This window comes from Thamnophis elegans, chromosome 10 (assembly GCF_009769535.1).
Source record: "Thamnophis elegans isolate rThaEle1 chromosome 10, rThaEle1.pri, whole genome shotgun sequence".
In the NCBI taxonomy this organism is placed as follows: Eukaryota; Metazoa; Chordata; class Lepidosauria; order Squamata; family Colubridae; genus Thamnophis; species Thamnophis elegans.
In genome coordinates, this window is record NC_045550.1 from 24,118,593 (window position 1) to 24,143,998 (window position 25,406).

At 45.6% G+C, this 25,406-nt stretch overlaps 1 protein-coding gene across 6 annotated transcripts in view; it reads left to right on the top strand.

Moving 5' to 3' along the window:
- The first annotated feature begins 791 nt into the window (after window positions 1–791).
- The window catches only part of BTRC (beta-transducin repeat containing E3 ubiquitin protein ligase), a 195,848-nt gene continuing 171,233 nt past the window's right edge, over window positions 792–25,406 (top strand). For 3 of the 6 annotated variants that reach the window (XM_032225195.1, XM_032225198.1, XM_032225200.1), the window contains exon 1: window positions 792–960. In XM_032225195.1, coding sequence (XP_032081086.1) covers window positions 913–960 — 48 coding nt within the window. In that variant the 5' untranslated portion in view covers window positions 792–912. Of the gene's footprint in view, window positions 961–1,805; window positions 1,915–25,134; window positions 25,217–25,406 lie in introns of all 6 variants that reach the window. The other 3 variants (XM_032225194.1, XM_032225199.1, XM_032225196.1) reach the window with 2 other exon arrangements.

A 25,406-nucleotide genomic window follows, 5' to 3' on the forward strand; every position in this document is an offset into this window, starting at 1 on the left:
TGAGTGTATTCCATCACATCCTTGGTAATTAGTTCTGTTGTTGATCTTTCCCCAACATTCAGCTGGAATTTGCTTTCCTGTAACTTAAGACCTCTATTCCTCATGACTCTCCAAAGAAAACAGGTGAATGGGTAAAATGAGTACCAGTACACTACCAGTTATTTTGAGCAGGGGACTAAAATGGTTACAATTGGAAACATGAGTCATGGCAAAGGATTGCTATTGCAACATTTTTTTTTGCATGTAGAGAGAAGATCAAAGCAAGTTCCTCTTTGTGTTGGTCTTGAGGTGCTATTCAATAAGTTGGGCTTCTGGTTCACTTGAGTTACTTGACCCTCAGCAATTTTTTAATGGTGAATGTATGTGTGTTACAAAACAATCGTAATAACACACACAGTACTATATTGGAGTAACTTTTTATTGAGCAGCTACTTAAAAATGTTAATTCCCTCACAAAATCCATATATCATGCTAAGCCACGGTATATTTAAACTATATATATAGTTATATATCTTCTTTCGGGATAGGAAAATTAAACGTGAAATCTCCTCCTCCTCCCCTTTACCTATTTCAGCTACTGTACTCAGCCGATCGCACAAGCGCTTCTATGAGCCCCCGCTTTTGCGCTCCATAAGAGGCGATTAGTGCAGCATTTCCTCTCACGCAGGGGTTGTTGGGAGGTGTAGTGATTTGGACACTCTCGGCTGCTTCTCAGGAGCTCCCTGGAACTACATTTCCCGTTTACATGAGCCGGAGAACAACGGAGCTTTCTCTCTAACAGAGCTAGCTGCGGCCTTGCACTAAGTGAGAAAGAGAGAGGCTTGGGGGAGGGGCGGCGTTAGGCCCAAGGCCGGCTGAGGCCCGGAGGTGGCGGAGGAACGGCAGCTACACCAGAGGCGAATTGGCGAGGCTATGGACCCCGCCGAGGCTGTGGTACAAGAGAAAGCCCTGAAATTCATGGTAAGAAGGAAAAGAATGGGCAGGGGATTGAAAGGAGAAGGGGTTTGCCAATGGCTCTTGCTGGTAACGGTAGTAGGAAGCCGAAGAGGATGGGGATTTGTGGAGAAGGAGAGATTTATACGGGTTAACTAACAACTCATAATGGCAATTCATAACAGTTATCTTTTAAATGAATCCAGAGGGGAAAACAAAACAAAAAACATTGGGAAATTGAGATTCTTACGGCATAGTGAGAAAATAAAGGAAAGCAAGCAAGTCGTAGGTTTCTCCCATCAGGTTTTTACCCCCTTTTCTATAGATGATCCTCGGTTGTAGCGGGTTTGATATGGAAAGAAGTTCCCTGGTGTGGGTTTTCTTTCTGTTTAGGGTTTTTTTTAAAACGGATTTTATGGAAATCTGGACTGAAGGCCTGGCTTTTATAATGAAGGAGCCCAGAAGGCCGAATTTTGGATCAGAACATCGTGAGGCTGGGACTACATGTTGGAAGATGTGATGGGGTTTAGGAAAAATGAAAATGCTTGTTATTTTTTGAGGGGCTTGATTAGATTAGCACAGGGTAAGAAGCATTTTATACAATTTTTTTTAAAGGTGGTTAGCAAGCTTAACTAAGGTACAGAAGAATTTATGTAGTCTTTGGTATCAAAGGTTTGCAACAAGATCATGATAGGGTATTTTTTAATCAGTAAAATGCTGAGTTTTGTTATAAATATTGTATGATAGAATTTTGGATTAGTTACATTGCATTGGAAAAAGATTCTATTTGTGAGAGGTTTTTTTAAGGCTAGATATATGGTGGTTAAATGTAACCAAGGAATATAATCTCTACTCTGATGTCTATGTTTAAGGCTGTTCGTCTATGATGAGCACTCTTTGCTGCCTTTCCTTATTGCATCTTGGTGTCATATGACAACAAAAGCTATGAGGACATTCTTCTTTCTAGGTACACACAAATTGGTGAGTTTGTGTAGAAACTACTACATTTCTACCCTCATTCCCCGAAATCTCCAGTCTTGTCATGTGTTGTAAGTAGAGTCATCTCTGAGTAGAAATTGTATCTAAAGCAGTATACACTATACCTGATCCACCTTTCTTCCCTGTTGCCCTAAAGGCTTTCATCCTGCTTTCATTGATATGCCAAGAAATCTGCATTTCCCAGGCATCTCTTTTGGACCAGTCACTCTCTTGCAACCCAACTCAGCTCACAAAGTTGTTGTGCAAAAAAATAGGAGGAAGAAGGTGTGTGGCATATGTTTGCTGCCTTGAGTAATTTGTATAAATAATGATGGATACAAATAAATTTACCCAATAACTACTACATCCAATAACTGCACTGGTACTATTAATTGCTGAGTTCTAAGAAAAGTAGCCCATCCAAACCAAAATGCTGATCAGTGGTAGGTCTGCCTGAATCATAAGCCTTGTATGGCAAAGCAATAGGCAATTTCATGGGAGCTAGTGGCATGTATTTTTCCTATAAAGCTTGCAGGTGTTGCAGGTTTCCTAGTTTTCATATAATACAATTTAAAGGTACTCTCAAAATTAGGGAGAAACAAGCTGTAAGGCAGTGGTATTATGGTAGGCAGTATGTACAGTCAGAAAGCTGATCCTTGCAGGCATTGGAAAATTGTATGTTCTCAAATTGAAAACAAGAGGGAAAAGCCTCAATTTCAGAAAGTGTAAAGTAGCTGAATAAATTTACAGTGTTAAACTATTGCAGCTGTAGGGTGTGATTGATGAAAGACTGCCAGGGTATGTAACATAAAAGTAGTTTTCAGTGTCACTATATTTGAAATTTGGAAGCTAACATCTATTCTACTGCCTAGTCCAGTTAATGCCTTTGAAGAGGCAGATAATAGCTTCCAGTCAAAATGTTTTTTGTTACTCATGTTTGAGTATGTAACCTGTATTTATTGAAAGGGAATCATATGAGTTTGGTAGTCTAGGATATACTTCCTTTATTGTGAGATATTCATATTAATGAATGTGAACATATGAGATGTTTTCTCACACCTATGGCTATTGTATCTATCACCTGGACAAATAGACTAATGAGGGAAAAGATATTAGATACGTCTGCCCTTCATAAGAAAATTCCTGACCTACTTTCTTTTTTGGAATACTATTTTCCTTATAGATTTGTTGTATTCTTAAAAATATATGTTATTACATTGAAAAAATGGTTTTCCAAATATTTTTTTGTACTTTAAAGCTAGAATTTTTGGAAGATTGCAGATTTTACGATTAGTATATCTTTGGTTTTTGAAATGTTCTTAAAATCGAAGTGTTACATATTTCATCGTTTGTATTGGCTATACTTGACCGGCACAATACTAATAAAAATCAATCTCTGATAAACCCTGAGTTACCATTATAGTTTTACTTGTGAAGTTTTCCTGACAAGTCTTCATCAATTTACAGCATTAGATTTAAAAGTTTTAGGATATGACCATTTCTTGTTTTCTGATTCTGCATACAATCGCTTGTTAATCATTATTAGTAAAAGTAGTGGTCATTGAGCCTAAAAAAGAGCAGTCAACAAATGGTTAACTAAAAGGCAAGATTAGTAAATGTGACCTGAACATTTTCAGATTTAGTTCTCTGGTTTTTCCTTTGAAAAACTTTCCAAGTAGTAGCTGGAAGCACAACTTTTGTCTTTTCCACCTCTTGTACTCTATTCTGGTGCTTTTATTTAAATGGGGCATAAATTGTTCCTTTGATAGAATAATTTTGCCCCTGTTGGATGGCTATGAACACAGGCTGGTGAATGGGGATCTTCTGACCAACTATGTTCCTCCCTTTCCCAGGATATTTGTGGTTATTGGGGGAGAAATGTTTTCCTCTGGAGGCACAGCAGATCACTTTGACTACTTTGCCTAATTATACAGTGGAAGTGAAGGCAGATTGCTTCAACTCTTGCTTGTTTTTTGCCCATAGTGTTTGGGATATTATAATCAGGAATGTGGAAAAGAGCAGATGGAGACAGCAGTAAACTCATAAGCATCTTCAGTCAGCCAGTAGGGACTCAAGTGATTTTTCCTCCTATCCCTCATTCTCTATGCTGCTTCTGGGCATTTTCACAGAGGTTCCCTTGCATTCTGGAAATTGGTAGTTGATTTTTTTTGCATGGGTGTGAATACATATGCTTGTGTATGGATCTTTTCAATTTCTATCTGAAGTGCAAACTGTAGAGGTCATAATAACTTCCTGTAAGAAGAGGACAAATATGGTGAATGTTCCATGCAAGGAGAAAACTTTCATTCAGAGTTGGTGGGGAAGGAGAAAGTAAGAAAGCTAAAAGAAAGGAACAAAACTATTCTTGAACAGATAAAAGCTAACCAACCATCCTTGCTGTTATATCTTCAAAAGGAACCTAACTGCTGGCTTTTTTGTGGTATTTGTCCAGGTGTTTGTATTGGTGATTGATTTGAGTTGCATCAAAATGTTTTTCAGTAGAGAATTTCTATTACAATGCAGTGCCAAATTAAGTACTTTTCTTTTGATTCCAGGTATGTTATGTAAGCATAGGGATTGTTGGTCAAGAGAGCTACTCTATGCTTTCTGGTTTCTTGAACTTGCAGATTGTATGTAATATATGAGTGCCACAAGCAATAATAAAAATACTGCATTAACAATAATACACTATTAAATCCTTTCAGGTTGGGCTATTTTTAAGCAAATGGTTTCTGGAATAGTTACTATTAAGTATACATATTCTGTATATACCAGTTTTAATCAGGGTATAATTAAACATAAAATACTGAATAATATCATATTGTAAGTAAAGGGAATTCTGAGGATGTAGGCTGAGCAGTTCCAGCTTTTCTATGATAAAATCTATATAAATTATTTAGCATATGGGAATAAAAACTAAAATGAGTTGAAAATATTTTCAGAGCTTATACACATATAAGGAAAACATCGTAGATGGTTTTATTTTATGTAATTTAACCTGAATTGGGTCTTGGATCTTTGGTAACCTTTGAGGAGATATGTTTCCCTGGACAAAGTCCCTATCCTATCCCATCTCCTTCATATTGAATCATTTTCAAAGAATCTCTTTATTAATTTCTTACTCTGATTAGTTGTTTGCACCAATCCTTAGCATTAATAGTGATCACTATCATTGCCCTTCAAATATTTTTAAGGACCTTCCCAGTTACATTGCTTATTTGGAAACAAATATTTTAGGTGACCTTCATGGATTAGTTTATGATGTCACTTCCTTCAATACTAATACCCTCAAGGCCATCACTGTTGAAAACGTTTATTTCATCCATATTGCTGTGTGCTGTAAGTTATATATTATTTGTTAGAGTTTTCGACAGCCACAATTATATGGTATATGGCTTGTCTCACAAATGTTTTTAGTGCTGATGATAGGTTAGGAGCTTCTCCAGCAGAGTTTTTATCTTTCCATGGACAGGAATTGGTTTATGAATCTTTCATGCCCATTCTTGGTGGATAAACTGTTCAACAAACAAGAGAGTGATCACTCAGCTTATTACATGCAATTAGCTTCAGAAATGACCTTGAATATAAGTTACATAGATATTTCTAAATTTTTCCCTATTACTTCTAGTTCAATTCTCCATAGTGAGTGGGGAGGAGTATCCAGAATGGGGGTTGACCTTGTTCTCTCATGATTGGATGAGTCAGATAAGCTCTTTGGGCAATGCCCCCTGGCCACCAGGTATTCCCCATATTTGACTCATCTACTCACTGGAAAGGTTGTACCACTCTGGACCTCCAGTAATTTACAAAGGATTAAGGAAAATAAGCTTGGACCCAGCCTGCCTCCATACATTGCGCACAGCTTCCTCCTGCAAGGACTGGACTGCCACAAGCCCCCTGGGGCGGCACGCTGCCCTGGCCACTGAGTGAGACGGAGTCACTCAGTGAGGACCTTTGCTGGGCAAGCAGGATGACAGGGAACAAGCTTCCTAGAGGCAGGCCCTTGCTGCAGAGGCTTCTCAGGAGCAGGCGCGCTCCTCTGCTCCCCTCGGGTTGAGCCACGAACCGTGGGTTGTTAAAACGCCCTGGAAAGCCTGCGCTGGCAGCGATCACCAGTGAACAATGTGAGAGCCGGAGAGGCTCAGAAAGAGCTGCGGGAGGCAGGGGGAGGCGAGAGAGAGCCTCCAGCGGCAGCGGCAGCCACATGGCAGCCTGCAAAGGCACAAGCCATTTGCATGTGCTCCAGCAAAGAAGAGCCTTTTGAATTTGGAGCCAGGGGCCATCTTGAAACCACGTGGTCCAAGATGGCGGCCCCCAGAGGCCGGCACAACCACCACCGGAGGCTCTGAGGAGCCCTTAAAAAGGTGAGAGACCATCGCAGAGGCATTAGCCAAGGGCGGGGGAGGCAGGCAAAGGCCAAAAGGAGGCATATCTCCATCAAGGGGGGTTAAAGAGGCAGGCGGTGGATCAATTCCCCCCCTCCCCCCAGCCTACCTCCAAGTAGGAAAGGCAGAGGCAACTGGCACAAGGCCGGCAGCAGGAAGCAGGAACTGCCACAAGGCCGGCAGCAGAAAGGCAGAGGCAACTGCCACAAGGCACGCGCCTGGAAACTGAGGAAAGATAACTAGTTTTCTCTTCAGGCAGCAATGACTTTATCATCTGGGTTCCAACAACCTTGCCTTCAGGATTTATGCAAACCCTATTCTCCATAGTGAGGGGGAGGAGTATCCAGCATGGGTTGACTTTATCCTCTCGTTGATTGGACTGAGTCATCAGAGCTCTTGGTATAAGCCTCTGGTCCACCAGGCTCCGCCCAGTTTATAGACTCAGTCCACTCAAATGGACGGTTGACCATCCTAGATCTCCAACAGGTCGAAGATATTCAAGAAAGAAAAGGAAGGAAAATTCCAGTGTCTCCCTCCTACAGCATCCCAGGCGAGCTGGCAACTCCCGGGACTGTAAGGATCGGCCAAAAGCCCCTCAGCGGGCGGCCCGCCGCCCAGGCTGCTGAGTGAGAAAAGCAACACTCAGACAGGAATTTGCCGGGTGAGCAGGAGACAGAGGGCAGAAGCCTCTGGCAGGCACGCCCGGCTGCAAGGACGCCAGCAGCGCCGGAGACTTCCCCAAGAGCCGCGGATCGTGAGAAGGGACAGGCTAGGACGGCGCGGAGCCCCCCCGCCCCCTGGAAGGGAGCCTTGCAAACGCGGAGCACCCGCCCCATTGGTACGTGACCCACCTCATTGGAGGGGGCTCACGGGCAAAGCAAGGACTCCAGCGGCATGGGAAGTGAAGAAAACGGCAGCAGCGCAGCTCTTCGGAGCACAAGCCGCCCAGCCAGAATATTCAAAAGGGGCGCCTTCATCTCCTGGCAAAGGCGCCATCTTGAAGCCATAAGGGACCATGTGTTCCAAGATGGCGGCGCCCAGAGGCAACAGGAGACTGGCAGGACACAGGTACTGGCAACAACAGCCGGCAGTCCCACCAGGTTAGTGACCACCCCTCAGGCGGCCCAGAGAAGGGGGGGGAGGAAAGGCAGAGACAAAAAGAAGCACCTCTCCCCCAGCGCAGAGCTGGAAACAGGCGGGGGGGGGGGAGGAAAGGCAGAGACCAAAAAAAAAAAAAAAAAAAAACCTCCCCCCAGGGCAGAGCTGAAAGCAGGGGGGGGGGGGAGTCACAAGCCTCCCAAGCCATCTAAATAAGAAAGGAGGAGGCATTAAAGACTGGAACAGATTTGCAAGAGGGCAAGTGGCCTCAAATCCATCCCATGCCAGGGAAAGAAAAGAAAGGCTCCTGGAGGCCCCACAGCAGGTGGGACTACAGGGGAGACAACCATTTGCAGGCAAGAATCCCCTTTGACACCCCTAGTCCTTGGGGTCTCCCTCAGAGGTGGCAATCCCCCTCCCCCATGCTGCCTCCCTGAGATCAGCCTCTGCCACCCCCCCCAGACAGGCAAGGGCCCCCAGCCAGCAAGCACCACAGGGGCCCCCAATTTTCAGACATAATGATGAAGGGCTTCCAGCAATGCCTGACATTGCTGCAGCAGCCTCAAATGCTGCCTCAGTGGCATCCTCTCCTAGGATACCTGAAGGGCTGGAAACCCAGGGGAAGGACAGCTTAGCTCCTCAGCCTTATCATGGGAGGAGAGTGAGCTGGATTGTGAGGAGGGGGAAGTCAGGGAGGATGACCTATCCAATGACATAGGCTTGCCCCCCCCCCCAAGCTGACCTTCACCGGGTGGTTCCAGCCTTTGTTATATAAATCACTCCTTTTTAAGGGTTAAGCAGCCGCCAGGCTTGGGAACAGAGCAGCAGAGGCACCGCCTCAGCAGCAGGGGGTTTTCTGCAGAAACCAGGTTTGAGGAGCAGGCCATTGAGACCGACACAGTGCCAACTCCCAGGGCCTTTCTTGAATCGGTCAAGTGCCAAGGGGCCATTCCCATGCTCACATCCACAGACAAGGCCTTTTCAATGTGGATCAAGACATGGAGGGGGTGCTATCCCACCCACCAGGGGCGCCTTGGCTTTGGCTCTGCAACACCCCTGATTCTGGCAGGGGAACCTGAGCAGGCTCTGACGTGGGAAGACAGGAAGGCGGGCCTCACCCTCCGAAGAGGCATCAGGCAGCCGCCTGGGCGGTGAAGGCCGCCATCACCGCCTCATTGTTCAACAGGTCTCCTCTGCTCTGGCTGCAGGAGCTGCAACAACGCATCCCCATTACCGAGGTCAGAGCGCACCAGGACATCAATAAGCTGGGGGCGGTCATCCAATCTGTGGCAGATGCCTCATTGTCTGCAACCAGGCTTGCCTCCAGGGCAATTGTTCCACTGTTGCATCTCGCAGGCTGCTGTGGCTGAGACAGTGGCAGGCAGAGGTTCACCACAGGTGGCGCCTGGCATCCACTCCTTTCACAGGAGATGTCCCTTTTGGACCCGCTCTGGACCCCTATCTGGTCGAGAATAAGGACTAGAGGAAGGATCTCCCCACAGCCCCTAAGAGAGGACAGTTCAGGACGGTGCCTTACTCCAGACGGCCCTGTTCCCGGGGACAAGACTTCGGGTCCTCCTTTTGGGGTTAGGATCCCTTCAGGGGTTCAGGGGCGGGGTACTCAGGTGCCAGGCATTACGAGGAGGCTCTTCCGGCAGGCAGAGATGCCAAGATAGGCAGCAGAGGGGCAAGCAGCAGAAGCGGCCCTTCCGAGGGAGCGGAGGATGGGGCGGGGGGAATGCCCCTCCCGCAAAAACTAAGGCCAGAACCGAGTCACCCCCCCCTAGGGGGGCGGTTGGCATACTTCACCGACTGCTGCGACCGTGCCTCATCAGATAATTAGGTTCAGAACACCATGAGGCACAGTCCGGCTCTGGAACTCCTGTCTAAACCCCTGGGGTTTTTCCAGAGCTGCCCGGTTTCAAATAACCCGGCACGGAGATTACTGATGCAGCTATACAACTCCTGCTGGACATGGAGCCATCCAGCCAGTGCCTCTAGACAGCAGGGCCAAGGGCATTACACCATCCCTTTCGGAATCCCCAAGACATCGGGGATGGAGGGCAATTCTGGATCTGAAGTGGCGGGACCGCTTCAATCGTTACAGGAGGTTCAAAATACATTCCCTCCACTCCATCTTGGAGGGAATCAGACAGGGAGACTTCCGCACTTTTATAGACCCCACAGAGGCCTATTTACACATTCCCATCACTAGGGATTACAGGAGGTTTCTCACGTTCAGCTACCTGGGGCAGCACTCCCATAACCAGGCCTTGCCCTTCGGCCGGTATCCCTCCCCGCAAGACTTCACCAAGGTAATGGCTGCCTTAGCAGCGAGCTGGAGGCAGATTCCAGTTAGGATTCTAGGCCACCTAGATGACCTCCTCATACAGTCATCCTTTGAAGGGGCATTAGGGGATCTAGATATCACCTTGCCATTCCTGAGGGAGCACGGGTTCTCGGGGAATCCGGTTAAAAGCCAATTCTACCCTTCCACTAGGCTCATTCACCTAGGGGCTCTGATAGACTCAGTGGCAGGTAAGATATTCCTGTCACCCAAAAGACAGTGCTCGCTAAGACGACTAGTCATCCAGGTAATCAAGGGAGACAGGGTGCCTTTAGCCACATGGTCTAGATGGTTAGGCTCCAGGGTCTCAGCCTTTGGCATTATTCCTTGGGCCCGTCTCTACATCAGAGACCTACAAGGGTTCCCTTGCCATTCCAGCAAAGGCACAGGAGCTACTCCCAGGCCAGGGTTCTTCTCCCGGCAATAGTCCCACGCTCACTGATCGGGTGGACGTCCCCGGTGATAACCAAGGGCGAATTCTTCAGAACGCCAGACCGGGTGACGGTAGCCACAGGTGCCAACCTGTTCGGAGGGTGGGGGGCGCCCACCTACAAGACCAGATAGTGCAGGGACAGTGAACCAGACAGAACTGACTCACAATATCAACTGGTTGGAACGCAGGGCAGTTCGCTTGACCCTAGAAAAATTTCACCACTCTGTCAAGGACAGACACCTTCCAGCCCCCACAGACAATATTGCACCCAAGGCCCACTTCAACAGATGTGGGGACCAAGTCGAAGGCCCTCATGAGGGAGGCCAAAAGGCCAGGTCAGTGGGCCGTATGGAATGTTCTCTCCTTAAGGGCGGAACATATAGCGGGGGGGGGGGGGACAACATCAGAGCCAATGGCTCAGCCGGGCAGAAGTGGACAACTCGGAGTGGAGATTGCACCCGGTGATCTTCAGAGAGGCGATGGACCACCTCAGCCACCCGGAAGTCGAGCTATTTGCCACCACCCCCCAACACCCAGCTCCCAAGGTTTACGCCAGGTACCAAAGCCTGGGGTCAGAAGGGGCAATAGCAGTTAGACTTATCTACCGCTTCATAGGGCTTTCAGCCCTCTCTGGGCGGTTTACAGAGTCAGCATGTCGCCCCCAACAACAATCCGGGTCCTCATTTTGCCCACCTTGGAAGGATGGAAGGTTCCTGGCCCCTGGCCTCGGGGACTGCTCTACGCTTACTCACCCTTGCCCCGGATTCCCAGGGTCATCCAAAAATTCTGTGGGAGGGGGCGGAGCTGGTACTGGTTGCCCCCTATTGGCCCAGGAGGCCATGGTTGGCAGACCTTCAGTCGCTATTGGGGGACAGAGTGCAGAGGATTCCTCAGGATAGGCTCTCCCTCAGGCAGGGGTCACTGGAACACCCGGAACCCCAATGGCTCCAATTGACCACTTGGTGGTTGAGCGGAGCATCCTGAAGGAGGAAAGACTTTCCATCAGGGGGATAGAGCCCTTAGTGCTCAGATTTCTTCAGGCAGGCCTGGACAAGGGGTTAGACCCTAACACGTTTAGGAGACAAGTCTCGGCCATTTCTCAGCGCTTCTATGCGGTAGAGCCCAGGCACTCAGTCAACAACCTTTAGCAAGGCAGTTTCTGAAGGGGGCATCCAACCTCACACCACTCAGGATACACAGGTGCCCCTCCTGGGTCTTGCATAAAGGGCTGGATGCTTTAAGGGGGCCCATTTGAACCATTGCGAACAATGTCTCTAAAGTTTTTAACCCTTAAGGTGGTGTTCCTAGTGGCCATCAAATCTGCCAGGTGGACATCACAGCTGCAGGGCCTGTCCATGGAGGACGACCTATGCATCTTTCACCAGGACAGAGAGGTGCCGCGGCTGGACCCTTCTTCATTCCTAAGGTGGGTTCATGTTTCCACAAATTACAGGACCTGGGCATGTCCAATTTCTGTCTGGACCCTGCTCACCCCCTAGAGAAGAAGTGGCACACCTTAGATAGAACCTGCCCAAAAAGAAAGTCCGAGGCCCGGTTGGTCTCCTACCATCTGTGGTCTCTGGGTAAAAAGGTGACTTCCACCACAATAGGCAGGTGGTGAGGACCTGCATTGCTACAGCCTACCAATCCCAGGGCATGCAGGCACCAAGCCCCATCACAGCACATTCCACACAAAGTGCAGCCACCTTGGCATCCTGGGCTACACAGGCCTCATTGGCGGAGACATGTAGGGCAGCCGCAGGGTCTTCTTCATCACCCTTCGTGAGGAACTACAAGCTGGACACCTTTGCCTCGGTGGAGGCTTTGTTTGAGCGCAGGGTACTACAGGCTGTCCACAGGGCAAGGGAGACATCTCACCAGGCTTACTTTGGCCAGGGGTCTTCAACTTATTACCCACCCTAGGGACGTTAGCTTTGGTACGTCCCATGCTGGATACTCCTCCCCCTCACTATGGAGAAAGGGCGTTGGTACTTACCTGATACGCCTCTTCTCATAGTGGGGGGGGAGTATCCAGACCCCCCCCCTGTCATGGTAGGGTAACATTTACTAGGTTGTAGGTTGTAATAACATGACCAAAGTAGGATTCAATAAAAAGTAGAAACCTTAACAAGGTCTGGAGTGGATGGTTCAACGAGTCGGATAGAGTTCTTCGTCTACAAACTGGGCGGAGCCTGGTGGACCAGAGGCTTATACCAAGAGCTCTGATGACTCAGTCCAATCAACGAGAGGATAAAGTCAACCCATGCTGGATACTCCCCCCCCACTATGAGAAGAGGCGTATCAGGTAAGTACCAACGCCCTTTCTGCCCCTTTCTGAGTCGCAGGAGAATTCCAGAGGCTTCTCCTTTAAGAACACTCCCCTTTAAGTGGGAGTAAGAGGGGGCGCGAGAAGGCTCCCAGCAGGAGGCCACAATTAACGGCCGGCAGCTCTTAGTAGCACAAGCTGTGTTTTTTGTTGCTAATTCTTGAGGGCGGGGCTATGGTATTTGCCCCGCATAGCCATTTGGGAAGAAGGGGGAGGAGAGGCCCCATGTGGCCCAAGATGGCAGCCCCCTGCAGCTGGGAAAACACAAGCAGAAATCAGCCCTCACTGCTAAAGGCTACAGCTCTCAATGGAGGGACAGAAGAGCCTCCAATCAGGTTAGAAATTACCCCTGAAGGCCTTCCAAGAGTGGGGGCAACTAGGCAAAGAGCAAAATACAATGCAATACAATACTATACAATACAATAGCAGAGTTGGAAGGGACCTTGGAGGTCTTCTAGCCCAACTCTCTGCCTAGGCAGGAAATCCTATACCGTTTCAGACAAATGGCTATCCAACAGCTTAAAGACTCCCAGTGTTGGGGCATTCACAACTTCTGGAGGCAAGTTGTTCCATTGATTAATTGTTCTAACTATCAGGAAATTTCTCCTCAGTTCTAAGTTGTTTCTCTCCTTGTTTAGTTTCCACCATTGCTTCTTGTTCTGCACTCAAGTGCCTTGGAGGATAGTTGGGATGACTCTTCTCTGTGGCAACCATTGAGATATTGGAACACTGCTATCACGTCTCCCCTAGTCCTTCCTTTCAGTAAACTAGACATACCCAGTTCCTGCAACCGTTCTTCATAGGCTTTAGCCTCCAGCCTGATCCCCTCTGTTGCTCTTCTCTGCACTCTTCCTAGAGTCTCCACATCCTTTCTACATCATGGTGACCAAACTGAATGCAGAATTCCAAGTGTGACCTTACCAAGGCCTTATAAAGTGGTATTAACACTTCACGTGAGCTTGATTCCACTCCTCTGTTTATGCAGCCTAAACCTGTGTTGGTCTTTCTGGCAGCTGCTGCACACTGCTGGCTCATATTTAAAGGGTTGTTCACTAGGACTCCAAGATCCCCTTCACAGTTACTACTGTGAGCAAGGTATCCTGTACCTGTGCATTTCGTTTTCGTTGCCTAAAGGTAGAACCTTACTTCATTGAATCTCATTTTCTTAGACAGTGCCCAATGTTCAGGAGTATCAAAATCCTTCTGTATCTTTAGCCTGTATTCTGGAGTGTTGGCTATTCCTGCCAGCTTGGGGTCATCTGCAAATCTGATGAGTCCCCCCAGCAATCAGCATTTAACAAACAGAGAGCTAACAGTCATTCTGGCTCCTTCTTATGACCGCTTGAGATAACAGCAGTACTTAAAGAAACAGCACTACTATCATGACATATATAGTGTTAACCCAACTGTTAGCTTACATACCTAACATCCTCATCCAAATCACTGATGAAGATGTTGAAGAGTATTGGGCCCACCACAGAGACTTGGGGTACTCCACTGCATACTTCCCTCCATGAAGAGGCAGTTCCATCGAGGAGTACAGGTGTGTGCGGTTGGTCAACCAGTTACAAAGCCATCTGGCGTGACAATGTCTAACCTACATTCTTCTACTTTATCTAGTAGTAGGTTATGGTCTACCTTATCAGGACTTGCTGAAATCCAAGTAAACTATATCAATTGCATTCCTATGGTCCACTAGTGTTGTCACTTTATCTAAGAAGGCAATATGGCTAGTCTGGCATGATCTGTTTTTGACAAACCCATGTTGGCTTTGGGCTTTTGATCTGTTTTCTCCCTTTCTGAAGAGGGGAACCACATCAGCAATCCTATGGTAGTTCTCCGGTACTCCAGGATCTCTGAAAGACATAGTTCAGTTGTTTGGAGATCTCGTCTGCCAGTTCCTTCAGATCCCTGGGGTGTAACCCATCTGGTCTTGGGAATTGGACCTTGGCTAGGGTAGACAGGTGCTCGCTTACAATTTTCTTCCCTATCTCATCTTGGGTTCCTAATCTGATTTTTGGGGTGCTGTTCTTGATAGGTTGGACTGTTTTATCTTTTTGGGTAAAGACAGATGCCAAACATGAGTTAAATAGTTCTGCTTTACCCCTGCTGCTTGTCACCCTCTGGCCTCTTTCTCCCAGCAATGGACCAATTGTTTCCTTAATCCTTTCTTCTTTTTAACATGTGAGAAGATGCCCCCTTTTGTATTTTTTATTGTTATTGTTATTGTTATTTTACCTTTGCGGCAGGCCTTTATTGTGAGCCTTAGCTTCCTTCACTTCATCTTTACACGCACTCTAGTGGCTGACCATTGAACTCCGTCTGTGTTTACATTCCAAATATCTCTTGAGCTACTAGTAATAGAATCATAGCACCCTTATGGCCAGGGAAAAAGGGTCAGACAGGCCAGTCCCCATGCCAGAACCCGCCACAAACTCAGAATGGGATGTCCGACTATGAGAAATCACAGAAGCACCTCAGATAGCCTATGATCTTAGAAAGCATTCGCTGAGGGCAGAACATATAGCAGGGGTGGAGAACATCAGAGCCGACTGGCTCAGCCGGACCGAGGTGGACAATTTGGAGCGGAAGCTGCAGCCAGCAATCTTCAAGGAGCTGGCGGAGTGCTTCGGACAACCGGAGGTCGACTTATTCGCCACGCCCCTCAAAGCTCAGCTCCCAAGGTTCTTCTCCAGGTACCAGGCACAGGGGGCAGAAGGGGTGAACGCTCTGCGAAGCCCTTGGCCCAGGGGTCATCGGTATGCCTTTCCGCCCTTACCCCTGATCCCCAGGGGAGGGGGCGGCAGGAGTTCTGTTGGCACCTCACTGGCCCCAGAGGCCGTGGTTTGCAGATCTTCAGGCGCTTTCAGGGGAGAGGCCCTGAAGAATCCCCCAGGAGGGGTTATCCCTTAACCAGGGGTCGCTGGAGCACCCAGACCCTCAATGGCTCCAGCTGACTGCTGAGCTCTTGAGTGGAGCAACCTGGGGAAAGACCTCTTCCCCCCCCAGGGTGATGCAGACTATCCAGACTGCCCGCACACCCTCCACAGAGCGTATCTATGGCTCCATGTGGCGGGCCTTTGCCTCATGGTGTAACTCCCTGGGGTACAATCCTATCCAGGCCTCAGTGCCTCAGATTCTGGACTTCCTCCAGGCAGGCCTGGACAGAGGGTTAGCTCCTAACATGATTAGGAGACAGGTTTCAGCCATCTCGTCAGTTCTCCTGCGTGGCAGGAACCAGAGCTTGACTCACCATCCTATGGTCAGGCAATTCCTCAAGGGGGCTTCCAACCCCAAACCGCACACGGTATTCAGGTACCCTTCCTGGGAGTTACACGCTCCTACAGGTACTCCATTTGAGCCTTTATGAACAGTTTCCCTTAAGTTCCTGACTCTTACGCTGGCCTTTCTGGTGGCCATCTTCTCCACCAGGCGGATATCCAAACTGCATGCTCTGTCCACCAGGGAGGATCTCTGCGTCTTCCACCAAGACAGGGTGGGGTTACGACTGGATCCGTCCTTCATCCCAAGGTGGGCCCCTGCTTCTATCGAGCCCAGGAACTGATTTGCCCAACTCCTGTCCAGACCCTTCTCACCCGTCGGAGAAGAAGTGGCACACTCTGGGCGTAAGGAGGGCTCTGAGGATTTACCTCAGGAGAACCAGGCCAAACAGGAAATCCAAAGCTCTGTTTGTCTCCTTCCAACCAGGGTCCTGGGTAACAAGGTGACTTCCACCACAATAGGCAGGTTGTTGCAAACCTGCATTGCCACTGCATACCAATCGCAGGGCTTACAGACACCAATCATATCACAGCTCACTCCATGCGGAGCGCAGCCACATCCATGGCCTGGGCCACGCAGGCATCCCTGGCCGAAATCTGCAGGGCTGCCACGTGGGCTTTCCCTTCTCCCTTTGCTAGGAACTATAAACTGGACTCTTTTACCTCGGCAGAAGCCTCTTTGGCCGCAGGGTGTTACAGGCGGTTCACAGGACGGGGCCCACGCCTCAACTGGCATGAGTGGGGGACATAGGGCCTCAAGGGTCTCCCTCCCTAGGGACATGCAGGCTTTGGTACGTCCCATTCTGGATACTCCTCCCCCCTCACTATGGAGAAAGGGTATTGGTACTTACCTGATACGCCTCTTCTCATAGTGGGGGGAGGAGTATTCAGTCCCTCCCTGTCTATGTTTGTACGACTAAGTGTTATGTTCATTATTTATGAAGTTATATAAATATTGATGTTGAAGACGATAAAAGCTAAAAACTGGATTAAGAGTCTGGAGTGAATGGTGCAACGAGTCAGATAGAGCTCTTCGTCAAATATGGGGAATACCTGGTGGCCAGGGGGCATTGCCCAAAGAGCTTATCTGACTCATCCAATCATGAGAGGACAAAGTCAACCCCCATTCTGGATACTCCTCCCCCCACTATGAGAAGAGCGTATCAGGTAAGTACCAACGCCCTATTTCTCTTTCTTTACCATAGAACTTAAAAAAATATCTATGTTTGTATCAGTGGTGGCTTCTGGATCCCATTGCAACTGGTACAGTTGCAATGGGGCCTGGAGTGCACCACATGAACACGCACGGAGCATCACGCAGGTGCCGTGCGCTCTGTGCACGTTCGTGGAAGCACCAAAGAGCTCAAATACAGGTAAGGAGCTCGGGCGGGCAGGTAGTCCCTCTGGAGCACTGTACTGAAACGGTAGCCGGTTTTCTGGGCAGGTACCGGTACGCCTGTACCGGGGCGTACCGCCTGCAACACGCTATTGGTTTGTATATCCATAGCAAATTTATATTGCAGACCAGGATTAGAAATTCAAAAAGTCTAGAAAGGGTTTCTAGTCAGCACTAAATGTACTATCAAATCTTTTCTCTTTTCAAGAAAGTTGATTTAATCATCTCATCAAGGTCCATCATTTTTACCAATCACAGGTAGTTAATATGGAGCTTCACATTTTATAGAGGTAATCTCATAAAATAAAAGGGATAAGTGTAGCTCAATATTCTATATGAAATTGGGCCCACTTTTTTTTATTGAAAATTTCAAAGAAGTTAAGATGGTAAATATTCTCCTGAAGGACTAAATGGAATGATAAGGAGCAACCTCAGCCATCAGATTGCTTTTTGGCAAATTGATGTTTTATGATTGCCATGCCCAGTATGGCAACGATTCTGTATGTATAGCCAAAATATGTTCTCAGATCTGCCTACCAACTAGATGAATGGATATATGAAAAATATCTGATAACCATTAATATATTTTTGTAGTTGTTTGATCATTATGCATAGTTTTAATTTGGCAGATATCTATTGTTAGGAATGTAAAGTTAGGTTCCATTATTATGTATATAATCTTTCCTACACATTTGGTCTTTATTCAAATTCCTCCTTTTAACAAATAGCTATTGAGGAGGCTAGCTGTCTAAGCGCTATCTGTCTGTCAGGCGACAGAAAAACCATGCCTGTCTGGTTGTCTATTCTGGCTCCTAGGTGGATCAGACTAGTAGAGGGGTGGAGGTGACTCTTGGCTAGGTTTACCGTAATCCCGTGGTCCCTCAGGACTGTCGTGGTGATGTCTAGATCTCATAGGGCACCCCTAAAGGAAGATGACTGCAAAAGCAGGTCATCCAGGTAACATTGGATGCGCACAGGGACCTGTCTCAGGTGTGCTGCCAGCGGTGCCATTACCTTCGTGAATACCCTTGGGGCCGAAGACAGCCCGAAGGGGAGGGCCCGGTACTGATAGTGGTGTCCCATGTAGCAAAACCTGAGATACCTGCGGTGATCCTGGGCAATGGGAACGTGCAGGTAGGCCTCTGTGAGGTCTGTGGAGGTGAGAAATTATCCCTGCCTAACCCCCTCCAAGATAGAGTGCAGGGAGTGCATCTTGAACCTCCTATAACAAATGGAACGGTTCAGGCGTTTCAGATCAAGGATCGCTCTCCAGCCTCCTGAGCCCTTGGGGATGGCAAACAGAATGGAGTAGTGCCCCTGACCCTGTTGCTCTGGAGGCACCGGCTGGATCGCCCTGAACTCCAACAGGTGTTGGATGGCCTCCTGCATCAGCAACCTCCGGGTCGGGTTATTTGAAACCGGACATATCCGGAAGAAGCTTGGGGGACTGGAAAGAAATTTGAGTGAGAGGCCATGCCTGATGGTCTTCTGCACCCACCTGTCAGAGGAGGTGAGGTCCCAGCTGTTGGCGAAGTGCGCTAAGCACCCCCCAATGCAGAGAATGCTGGGCCTAGCTTTAATTTTTGCGGAAGGAGCACCCCCTTCCGTCTCCTCCGCCCCCTCGAAAGGGCCGCTTCTGCTGCCTGCCTCTCTGCTGTCTGTCTGGGTACCTCTGCCTAGCAGGGAATCCCCCCTGGTATTGCCTGTTTCCAGAGAACCCATGCCTTCGTTCTCTGACAGCTTGTCCTCCCTGATCTCGCCTTCCTCACTTTTCATGTCACTGTTCTCCTGGGATGAATCTGAGGAGCTGGGAATCTCTTCCTCTTGGGCTTCTGGGAATTCAGGAGCCCTGGGGGGGAGGGGGGCCCCTGTGGCTGTTGGAATGCTGCTGCCATGCATTGCTGAAACGCCTGCATCATTATCTCCCAAAAATTGGGGGACCCTGTGGGAGGTGTCTGGCTGGGGCCTATGCCCCCCTGAGCAGGGGGAATGCCCAAGAGAGGAAGTCTAGTAGGCAAGGCAGCAAGTACAGCACGGGTGGTAGGGAATTGCCACCCCTGAGTAGTGCCCTAAAGTCCTGAGGTGTCTATAGGGATCCTTGCTGGCAGGGCTGGATTCTCCACTGTGCCTCCGCTGGGTAAGGGAGTGCCTGGAGTTTTTCCCCCTCTGCCTGGGGTGGCCTGATGGCTGGAAGCCTTCTTGCAGAGCCTCTCTAAAACCTTATGCCTCCTCCTCTCATACTTAGAGGGCTTGTGACCCCCACTTCCTCTGGATCTGCCCTGGGGGGGAGGTGCTTGCTTTTACATTTAGCCTTTCCTCCCCCCCCCTTGTGCAGTCTCTGAGGAAGCCACTGACCTGGATGCTTGCTCTTCTGCCCCTACAGTGGAGCTGCAGTCCATGCTTGCAGCTGCCTGGGATTGTTCTTCCTGGTAGCTGCTGGGCGCCGCCATCTTGGACCACGTGGGTCCTCCTGGCTTCAAAATGGCGCCGCCCGGCTTGCAAAGGGGCACAAAATTTAAAAGTACCTGAAGAGTGGCTTGTGCTCTAGGGAGCTGCCGCGCGCCCTCTCAGCTGGATTCTCTTCCTCCTGCCTCTTCTCTGATGCCGCTGTGGCGAGGCCAAAGGCTTCTTCGGCTTCCTCATGATCCTCTGGCCACCTGGAGGCAGCGCGGGCTCTCTGGGACGTTTGGGAAGCCCCGGTTCGTTGCTCAACCCCTGAGGGGAGCGATGGAGCGCTCCAGCGACTTACAATCCTCCGTGGCTAGGGCTTGCCTCTAGGAGACTTGTGCCCTATCCTCCTGCTGCCCAGCCAAGGTCCTCACTGAATGTCTTCAGATTCACTCAGTAGCCAGGGCAGCGTGCCGCCCCAGGCGGGCTAGTGGCAGTCCCGATCCTGTAGGAGGAGGCTGTGCGTGTTGCCGGGAGGCAAGACTCGACGGGTCCAAATGAATTCTCTTTAAATACTAGTAAATTGCTGGAGATCCAGAGTGGGCAACCTCTCACTATCGGTGTGAATCAGAAAAACTGGGGATTACCTGTTGCCAGGGGGCGTTGCCCAAAGAGCTTCTCTGAACTCAATCCAATCAGAAGAGGATAAGGTCAACCCATCTGGATACTCCTCCCTCCTCCACTGGAAAATACACCATCAGAGCTAGATATAATCAGAAAAGTGTTGGCCTGTGCAGAAGCAGATAGGCTCACTCTTGAACTTAAAAATAAAGGGGAATCAGAATATTTTAAAGTCTGGAACAGATTTTATGATTGATATAAGACAAGGCGACAAGACTGGAACAAACTGTATATATTGTGATTGGACAGAAGGATAGACAATGTATTAAGTAGGCTAATTGTTAATGGTTGAAACTAGCTGTATATAATGTGAATGTATGGTCACTTCGTGGTAATGCATTGTTTTAAATGTAGAAATAATAAAAATATATTTAAAAAAAAGAACTTAAAAAATATGTTTGTATCAGTGGTGGCTTCCGGATCCCGTTGCAACTGGTACGGTTGCAACGGGGCCCGGCGTGCACCACATGAACACGCACGGTTTTTATTTGGCAGGTATCTATTTTTAGGAATGTAAAGTTAGGTTCCATTATTATGTATATAATCCTCTCTACACATTTGGTCTTTATTCAAATTCCTCCTTTTAACAATGTTGAAAAAATGATAGGAATGGGTTTTTTATATCTCTGCTCAAATCTTATCAATCCAAACATTCATTTTATATTTCCTTTAGCTTGCATTTTTCATATACATGCATACAAAGAAAGCCAGGAACATCTTTTAAAAGAGTTGTGCAAACATGGAAAAAAGTTTCCATTATTTTTCATTATTCAAATAGAAATGCTTCTTATGTGTTCCTGAATATCTTTGAGCACATTTTTAATGGATTATACAGCTGCAATAATTATAGTGGCTGCATCTTTCAGTATGTAAGGATAATGTGCATATTGGTTTCTTAAATGTATTTTTTAAAGATGGATGCTTAACATTTTAGAACAGCTGTGCTCAGTATGTACACTGTAAATCCAATCAACGTTTCATATTTAATCCAAAATATTTTATGTTGAAGTATTTAAGAAATCCATAAAACCTAGAACAATTCCTTAAACTTGTTTTCTACTAATTTGCAAGTATAGTATGGATGAGATTAACGTCCAATGTGTATATTTGAGAAAATTTTCAAATTGCATGCATGATTCTTAAAAGCACAATGGAATAGCCAGAATCTTGACTAAATAAAGTCCTGAAGTCCTCTGTGTGACTGCATCAAAAATGAATTTCTTTATCTTCCAAAGTAGCTTCAAATGGTTTTGCTAAATGTAGGAATGTTGTGATGATTATCTTTTTAATTAAAATGAGAAATCTTTGTTTAAAGTGGCATTCTTTTTTTTTACGGCCTCTTACAGTCTCTATAACAATCATTTCTTAAGTCTGAATGTTTTTAATTCCAGGAATCCATTTATATAAAACTATGCTTAGACTTAATTAAAGAACAATTTCTTACAAAGCTTCTAAATAGCCAGGAAAAAGGGAAGGGCAGAAAATAAAACTGACATTCATGCAAACAAACTGATTCTTACAAGGTATGTAATATGCTATAAAAATACAATAAAGCCTTTTTTATAAGAGTTCATATTTTCTGATCCTTGTTTTCAAAGGTATTTAAGAATGATATCAAAGTTGTGTGAGTCAACATATGTTTTCCACTAGCTACTTCAGGTTTCACATAATTAGCAGTGCACACATCTAAACTACATTTGTTTAGATGTCTAATTAAAAATACCTTTGCAATTCTTTATTAGGTTTCTTTTGTCTTAGTTTTATCATATTTTGAATACCTTTAAAAAAAAGATAGTTGTGGATAATTGTAATTGGAAGACATGAATTATACTTCTTGGTTTCACATTTCTTATTCTGAATTGAAGGTTTGTAAATAACCAAGTTAACAACAAAAAATCTTGAATTCCTATTAAAATCCCCTATAGCATCTTTTTTGAGGTTATTATCTCTTTTATCATTTCATAGACTTTACATTCAAAAAGTGGAAAATATTTCTTCAAGAATCTAGCAGACTAATATGATTTTAATTTGTAAATTAGATATCATAGTGATAATTTAGATGTGGATATCTCTGAGTTTTGGAAGACAGTAAATTTAGATGTTTGTCATGCTGGTATCAAGTCTTTCTTGTGTTGTCAGTTACTGGCATCAGATTAGTTAATCAGTCTTGAGGGTACTGTACTATGGTCCTTATTTTAGGATGGCATTCTGATCAAAGCAGGTTGCAGTTAACCCATTTCTGTCATTAGTGCAGGTTTGCTGCTCTGTTATTAAACCACATCTGATAGTAGTGTTTGTGTATCTATAGCTAGGTTGATTAGTTGACATCTTGAGTTAATCTGGAGCCATTGAAACTACATCACAATGTACATTGAGACTACATCACAGAGACTACACTGCACAGTGGCATGGTGCTTACAGTGCAGTACTGCAAATTACTTCTGCTGACTGCCAGCTGACTGCCATTTGGCAGTTGGAATCTCACCAGGCTCAAGGTTGATTCAGTCTTCCATCCTTCTGAGGTCAGTAAAATGAGAACCCAAATTGTTGGGGGCAATATGCCGACTTTGTAAACTGCTTAGAGGGCTGTAAAGCACTGTAAAGTGGTATATAACTCTTAATGCTATGTTACCTACAGATAAGTCTGCAATTGTTAAATAGCACTTTTTATAAACACACTCTAGTTTTTTACTCATAAAAAACTGAGAAAATAGAATGGTTGCACCTTGCCTTTCTATTTGTTTTCTGTGGTGGATATGATTAGAATTTCTTTTTTTCCATGACCAGAATAGAAAGTTACAGTGGGCTTTGGAGAAAAGGAATGAGTGATGTTGTTGTGTTCATTTCTGGGAGTTTATAGACCAGGTGAGTGCTACAGTGCCAGATTGGTTTAAACTGCATGACAATCCTAATTTGATCAAATAGATAACTATAACATGCTCTGATTAATTATCAGAGTTTTCTTAATAGTTCATATACATATGTATTAACAGTCTGTATGTTCTGTTAACATTTATTCAACTGATTTAAAATATTTTGAAATATTTTATTCAGATTACAAGTAAAAATAGTAAAATTCCACAGTTGTGGAAGTGCCATTCTTGTTCTATACTTTGTTATTCCCGCAAACTTTAGGGAAGAGTAGATTGTAAATATATATGTGCTAAACAAACATTAGGATATAACAGTGCTTTGAGAATGAGTAAATGTCATATATTACTTGGTTATTTCTAGGAACATTTGGTGAAAACTCAGTGTAAACAGATCCATGTTTGTTTATGTCCAGGTAGATGTACTGTTCTCTTGCACATTTGGGGAATTCTATTTTGGAGGGAACTTTTTCAAATGTGTACAAGAATTGGCTCTCTTCATCATAACTGAAAGGATGCTTTCCAGTGCATTGAAGTTCTACTATATAAATTGGTTCCTCGTTCTTTCAGAATTTATATAAAATTTAAATAATAAATGTTTTGTATCTTTGTTCTAAGGTTTGCAAATGGATTTTTATTCTTCTATTTGAGCTACAGTACAAAGGAAATGTAGGGATCAAGTTAACAATGTTTTGGAGGCTTTTGTTTCATTCGCTTCATTAACTATATGCAATTAGTAAAAAGCAAATGGTGAATTTGCTAACACATCATTGAAGTATTTAGCTTCTTGGATTGAGAAAAGTGGAATTAGTGCTCCATGCCCTTTCTTAGCATCTGTACTATAGGCAATAGGAAGAATAGGTTGACCTTAATATTTGTTTCCACTAAATCGCCGCCTTGCAGCATTTAGTTTGTACTGAATGAAAAGCTTAATTTCACGCCCTGATTAGTGCTAGTATATGCGGGTGGATATTTATTTTATATGGCTAAGCGGGTCTTCCTTGGCAAATTATTCACCAGCCAGCAGCACTATAATTTCTCATAAGTAGTTAGTGCTAAATTATAATTCTTGTTAAGGAGCAAATCAAAACAATACTGGATGCTAACCTTTTGACTAGGTAGGAGTGATGGGAAGGCAGAAGCAATAGAGAGACATCACAAGATTAGACTGAGGGAATATGGAGGTAATACAGGTAGTCTTTGATTTACAATCATTTATTTGGTGATCATTCGGACTTACGATGGCACTGAAAACGTAATTTAGGATTGGTTTTCACACTGTTTTCACGACTGTTGCAGCATCCCCATGGTCACGTGATCAAAATTTGAGTACTTGACAATTAGTATTATTTATGACTATCCTGAGGTCATGTGATCACCATTTGTAACCTTCACAGCCAGCTTCTGACAAGCAAAGTCAATGGCAAAAGTCAGATTTGCTTATTTAACTGCATGATTCATTTAACCACTTCAGTGATTTGCTTAAGTATGGCAAAAAGGTCGTAAACTGGAGTAAAACTCACTTAAGAATTTATATTAATAATATAAATGTTGAGGTCAATTGTGGTTGTAAGTTGAGGACTATCTGTAGAGTTTTCTTTGTGTATGAATGAAGAATCTGGAAGAACAAGTCAGGACTTCTTGAAATTCAGCACATAGATGCTTTGGGCAGTCTTTGCATTCATTGTTGTGCGGGATGGAGAAATGATCAGTGATCCCAGAGTAATTGTTTATGTTTTTTTTATTTGCAAATGATGGAAGATTACCTGTGTCTTTTTATGTCTGAATCTGTGAGAGAATGCTTCTATTTCTTTATTCCAATTTATCGTGTTTTGTTTTTTAGATGGATGAGTGGATGGATGGATGGATGGATGGATGAAGGGAGGATTTTTGTAACAGGTTGCTGCAAAGTTAATTTGCATTAGAATTATAAAAGAGGTAGATTTTATACTTTTATTAGAGGTAAGCGAAATGCAAATAAGAGTATTCAAACTTTTGACTTTGTAATTCTTCATCAGGCTAGCTGATACAAAAAGAAAGGGTTGGGAGAAGAAAAATAAAGGTCTGATCGTAGTCAGGAATCTCTATACATCACATAAGGTAAGAAACAAATCTGAATTATAGTGAACTGTTCAGTTTTCAGAAATGGGAAGGGAGGGGATTATGCTTGCTATTGTGCTGGTAAACACTGTTTAATTAGAAACATACTGAGGTATAAAATCAATTTTCTCTCCTTTTCTCTCTTCTTCTCCCTCCCCTCAGTCTTAGGCACTAAAATGTTGTTTTCTAA